The following is a 6,167-nucleotide window of genomic DNA, read 5'->3' on the forward strand; positions in this document are numbered from 1 at the left end:
TTCAGCAGGTATATCTTGCACCATTTTCCCTGATTTGATTATAAAATAATTTTGAAATTTAAAAGTGGATCAATTACACCTATGAGCTGCGTTTTAAATTTCTAAGTTTGCTATATTTATTAGTTAATAATAGTTAATTTATCTTAGTTAATGATCTATTTAATTAATAATTAATTTATATTAGTTAAGTGTTAGTCTTTAAGATTAATTTATATTAGTTAATGATCATTAGTTAATACTAATGTAGCTGTTGCACTTAAAGAATGTAGATTTTAATTTAAAAAATAGAGAAACAATAATTTGTAAAAGACTTCAGATTGCTAAATAATTTAATTTTCTACCTTTCTTGTACAAAGCTTTTCTAATTATAAATTTCAGTCTACAAGAATGTGAGCTATACTTTTGGTGTAATTTGTGTTTATTATTTACAAGTACTCAGAAAGCCTTTTGTGCAGTTTATCACATACAATCCACAGCAGTTTTTGACATTTACAACTCACAGATATGCCTTAAATATTGAGCTAAAATAACGATACCATTTGTTTCTTTTCCAGATGAGGCATCTTTGTGGTTTGGCAGTGTTTGAGAACTATTTGTATACAGTTAATTCAGACAACCTCAGCATTTTACGAATCCACAGGTACAATGGTACTGATGTTCAGGCTCTTGCCAGGCTGGACAATGCCAAAGAGATCCGTGTGTTCCAGAAGAGAACTCAAGCAGCAGGTAAGATCAAATTTCCTCTTTCTAGAAAGCACAAAATCAGATAGTGAGTGCTTGTGCAGTCAAAAAGGTCCTACCAGAAACAAGTATCTGAAGATGGAATGAAAATTTGTCCTTGTGGCACAACTTTGTGTTCCTTGAGTTTTGTGTGGTTGTGCCACTTTTCCCGTGTCTCCAAGCTCCAGCTCAACCCTTTCCAGAGAATTCAGTTTGGAGAGCTGCCCAAGAGCCCTGCTCTGCACATTGTGGCACTCAGCACTCTGAGAATTTAACACCTTCAGGATTGTTGGATGTCCAGTGTTGTCCACATGCTTTGGGTCTCAGACCTCAGAGATTCCTCATATCTCTGGGCCTGCTTTTCAGACAGACCCACACCTCCGGTGAGCTCCTGTCTTTGGGGCTGCCAAAAAGGCACAGAGGTGTGGGCAGCTGAGCTGCCAGCACAGCCCTGGTGAGAGAGGGAAATGCTGACAGGGTGTCCTTGCTTTGTGTTAATATCAGCTTTGCCATCTGTGAAAGAAATCTTCATTTTCATCTAGAATGAAAGAAAGTCTTTTTCATCTCGGAATTTTTTGGTAAAACAGCGGTTTCTGAGGTCTGTATGACTGTAATCTGTTCACATCCTTTCTGTACGTAGAACATCAGTGGGAGCTCTGGGAACTTTGTGCAAAGATAGCAAGATCCAAAATGTTTACCATGACGCTTTATGGGAATGTTTTTGGCATGACTGATAACAATAAATCGTTGCCATGACTGCTTAGACAGAAAAGCCAACACATCAATTCTCAATGTCAATTTTTCTAAACAGAATGGCTGCTTCTGAAGAAGTCTGTGAAGTGGGAACAAACTCTAAATTGATGTAGAGTGGGTGAACTAATTTTCACCCTGGAGCTGAGGACATTGATTTGCAGATGTCAATGTCTGAAGGAGACTGCAAAGACTCTTTCTTTGCTATAATCATCCCTCTCGTACTCCTGAGGGAGTCAGGGAGGTTGAGTAGAGGAGAGACATGAGCACAGTGTAATCTTTTATTACATCCTGTGATTACTCCACTACTCCTTTTGTTTTGAATGGACATGTTTGTTGCTTGTCAAGATTCTCTGTAACAGCTGTCTCAGCTTGGTGGAGTTTCTGTATTACCTTTAACCTTATCGACCCTAAACCACTTGATTGCTTTATTTTAAAAGAAACAGACCTGAAAAGCTTGAGGTAAAGTAGGAAGAACAGAACATTTTTTGAGCTAGAATACTCTTTTCTGGTTTAAGCCAGCTTAGAAAATGTAAGATAACCCGGTAGATTTTGTTTCCATAGCATACTGCCTTAAATAGTTAAAAAAAAAAAAAAATTAGGCTGCTAATTTAGAACCATGCATTTGGAAATATGAAATCAAGGATAAGGAATTCTTTGACTTCTTCAGCTGGATTTATATCCCAACTGTACAAATCTGCACCCCATCCCAGGAAGTGTTCAAGGCCAGGTTGGATAGGGCTTGGAACATCCTGGTTTAGTGGAAGGTGGAAGTGCATTACCTGGCAATGGCACGGGTTTGGGATAAGATGGGCTCTAAGGCCCCTTCCAACCCAAACCATTCTATGATTCTGTAACTGTGGAAGAATTCTACAAGGCTTGTTCTGTTCCTTAGTTTCAGCATATGTGCCTGCCCAGAAAGGTGCTGTCTAATGGAGTATAGGAGTATCAGACGGCGTGGGCATGGGATGCACTCTGTCCTCAGAAAACCCCAACCAACCCCGTGAACCAAAGCAACAAATGGAAAAGGGGAGAAGTGTCAGCTCCTCGAGGGAAGCACTGCCCAGCAAATTCTGTGCAGGAGCTCATTCACAAAGGGGTGAATGCACACAGGCACGGGCAGGGCTCAATAGCCCTGGGCTTTGTTGGCCTGGCTTGGATACCATCTTTAAAACCACCTTCCTTAGCAGTTACATATTGTATTTGCAGGGATCCCCAGCATAGGCAGGAATGATGAATCTGACTCCATGTTCTCAGAAGGCTAATTTTTTTTCTTCATTTTACTATATTATATTAAAGAATACTAAACTATGCTATACTAAAGAATACAGAAAGGATACTTAATGCTAAAAAGATAATAATGACTTTTGGCACTGATTGGCCAAAGAATGCAAACAACTGACACCAGAATCCAATGAAACAATCACCTGTGGGTAAACAATCTCCAAACGTTCCACATGAGCACAACACGGGAGAAGCAAATGAGATAAGAATTGTTTTCCTTTTCTCTGAGGCTTCTCAAGAGGAAAATCCTGCGTGAAGGGATTTTTTCAGAGAAAGTTATATTCTGGGGAAAGATTTCTTGTGACACAAATCCCCTTTCCCTATGTTTTCCCTCTGTCTAACCCCTCCCCATGCTGATGTAATTGCCTTGCTTTCAATGATGTGAGCTGTTTTCCCCTCGCCATAGTCAGAAGCCACGCGTGTGAGTTGGATCCATCTGGGATGCCGGGGGGATGCTCCCACATCTGCCTGCTCAGCAGCAGCCACAAAGCGAGGACCTGTCGCTGCAGGACTGGCTTCATCCTGGGGAGTGATGGCAGGTCATGCAAAAGTACGTCCTTGAGGTCACAGGCTGCCAGCCAGGAATAATCCAGGGGATGGTTCTGGGTGTTCTCTAGCAAATCAAATGGGCTGCTTTGGGGTAAAGTTTGTTTCAAATTAAATGTGTGAGACAGTATTTTTTGTTTAAATTCAAATGTTTATTTATTCTTATTATATTATGGTCTCACAAACTGTGAATTTTACAATGCTTTTACAAACTAGAGTTTTATTTTTATAAAGTTTTTTTAAAGATAGAGTTTCTAAGTAAAAAAGAATACTTAAATTATTTTTACTTTTAACCTAATAAATAATTACTTATAACCTATAATATAGACCTATAATAATATAAATAATACCATTTTTATTTAATTACAATTATTAATGGTAACTGTTATTATAATTTAATTACAATTTATTAATTATAATATTACTTAAACTCATTAAAAAAGTAAAGAAAAACCTAACTTCTATCCTAAAACTTCTATCTTACTTTGTATATATGTTACTATATTCTAAAACATTAAACTCTAAGTTTTCCACTATATAATATTACACACTTTTAAAGTGTACCTGATGATTTGTTCACATGCTCCTTTCATTCCCTTAACATTATTTGATTTGGCTCAGTTCACAGGAGTGACAGGTTAAACCTGGAATGCTCAAAGAATACTAAAATTATCACAAGTTTTACATTAATCAGCCTCACTCTTTATTTATTTATTTGTATGCCAAGGCTTTTCACAGCACACAGGTACTGCTACAATTTCCACCCATACAATCAACTTAGAGCACAAAAGCAGAACATTGATGTGAACAAGTCAAGGTTTTTCTCAGAATACTATGTGAAAACAAATGTGATTTGTGCAGCTGTGGTTATACCTAAAGTTACATGTGCACAATCTGTTGGTCACCTACAGCCAACAGGAGTTTTGGGGAATGCATGGTTTTTGCCTGGTTTTTCAGTCGAAGGGTGTTAATTTAGTTCAGATAAAAGACGTGCAGTTAGATACTCTGATGGATGCTGGTAGATGGATTTCTTTGACCTCATTCAAACCTGATGCAGTTTTCACTGACAATTCCATCAAAAACCCCTGAGAGCCAGCAGGAAAAATACAGAGAGAATTTTAAGAGGTATGTTGATAGCATCAAGGCTCGAAGAATAAGTATCTTTAAGGAAAGAAAATCACTTTGCTAAGCTGAAGTTGTTTGTAATCAGCTTAATTATTTAAATTGTAAAAATCTTAGAAATATGAACTTTTGATATCCATGTTTTCTACCTCAGCTGGAAAGAACAGAGTATGTTGGTTTGTTTTATTCTTTTCAATCTTAAAGACATTTAATCTTTTTTGTTGTTTGATTCTGAGAAACTTTAGGTGGAAAAAAAGCATTTTGTTCATGCTGGCCTTCATGGCGTTGTTAGATTTTAAGATTACTTCAGTCGTGGTCTACATTACCTTGATAGAGCCTAATGAATTGTAAAATAAATGTCTACAGAGCTATATATGTCCACTTCACAGCAGGTGCAAAGTTATTCTGTGATCGACAACTGCTTTTTCAGTGTGAACTTTTACACAAAAAAAGAATTAGATGTAAGCAGCTCACTGAAGTAACTTGTGTTTTGAATAAGGTAATGTAGTTAGCTATATTGTCTTGGTTCTTTTTTTTTCTTTTTTTTTTTGTTTGTTTGGGGGTTTTTTGGTTTGTTTTTTGGTTTTTGGGGGTTTTTTTTTGTTTGTTTGGTTGGTTGATTTTGTTTCAGTTTTTTTATCTAGATACCTTCAGAATATATGGAAGTTTAATTTTCAGTATTGAATAAGGCTCCCGCTTCCCACTAATTATGCCAGTTAATTAAACAGGGACATTATGCACTGTGAAGAAGATTAGGCAGCATCAGTTTTTTATGTTTGTAATCTTTCTTTTGCAGGACCAAAGAATGAATTGTTTCTTTTTTATGGGAAGGGACGGCCAGGAATAATCCGGGGAATGGACCTGAATACCAAAATGTCAGATGAGTACATGATCCCCATCGAGAACCTGGTCAATCCTCGTGCTCTGGACTTCCATGCTGAAACCAATTACATTTACTTTGCTGATACCACCAGTTTCCTGATTGGACGACAGAAAATTGATGGCACAGAGAGAGAAACAATCCTCAAAGACGGTGGGTGATGCTCAGTGCTGGTGACATTCCGAGATGCTCACTACCGAGAAGTTGAACTGACATTTTCAGATAATTTAAAGGGTTTTTTTGGGTCTCCCATGGAAAACAGACACATATCTGACCTTGAACAGAATTGGAGATACTTTTTTGCAGCCTCCTGTCTTTTCTTTTTTTCCTGAGGGCAGAAATGTAAAGTTTGGTTAAATCACTCTGTTGTGAATTCTTACTGTGTCCATTTAAGCTCAGCACTGGTAAGTAATTCCTATTTTTCCACTGTGTCCTTCCAGTAGCTGGATATTTGTTGAACCATCCCAAATCCTTGCAGACTTTATGAGACTTCTTCACTCCAGCCTGCATCACACTGTGGATTCTGGAGCTAATTCAAGTAGTTTGGCAGAATGAGACTGTCTGTAGTGCTTGAAAACTCATTAGGAAAAAAGCATTGTCTTTCCTGATGCATTTTCCATTGTGAATGTGGAAGCAACAGTTAGACCTAAACATTTATTAGAACCTTAATTAAGATGCTTGTAACATTTATTATAGCAATAAGAGAAAATGCCAGCAAGTCTTTAGTTTCCACATCTCCCACTACACTGAATCTCCCTGGTCTAGACTCATATCTCATCACACCAAATGTTGTTGTAGTGAAAAAATCTTCCTGTTTGTCAATTGATATTTTGTTTTCCTTTATGAGCCCTTCTCTGAAATATTG

The 6,167-nt window shown here is 37.5% G+C and overlaps 1 protein-coding gene across 1 annotated transcript in view; it reads left to right on the top strand.

Annotated features, from left to right (window-relative positions):
- Positions 1-6,167, top strand: part of LRP1B (LDL receptor related protein 1B) — a 481,313-nt gene that overhangs the window by 252,450 nt on the left and 222,696 nt on the right. The window contains exons 9-11 of the mRNA XM_031057232.1: positions 555-726; positions 3,161-3,304; positions 5,219-5,455. Coding sequence (XP_030913092.1) covers positions 555-726; positions 3,161-3,304; positions 5,219-5,455 — 553 coding nt within the window. The remainder of the gene's footprint in view (positions 1-554; positions 727-3,160; positions 3,305-5,218; positions 5,456-6,167) is intronic.

The sequence above is a fragment of the Geospiza fortis genome, unplaced genomic scaffold (genome assembly GCF_000277835.1).
Source record: "Geospiza fortis unplaced genomic scaffold, GeoFor_1.0 scaffold112, whole genome shotgun sequence".
NCBI lineage: Eukaryota > Metazoa > Chordata > Aves > Passeriformes > Thraupidae > Geospiza > Geospiza fortis.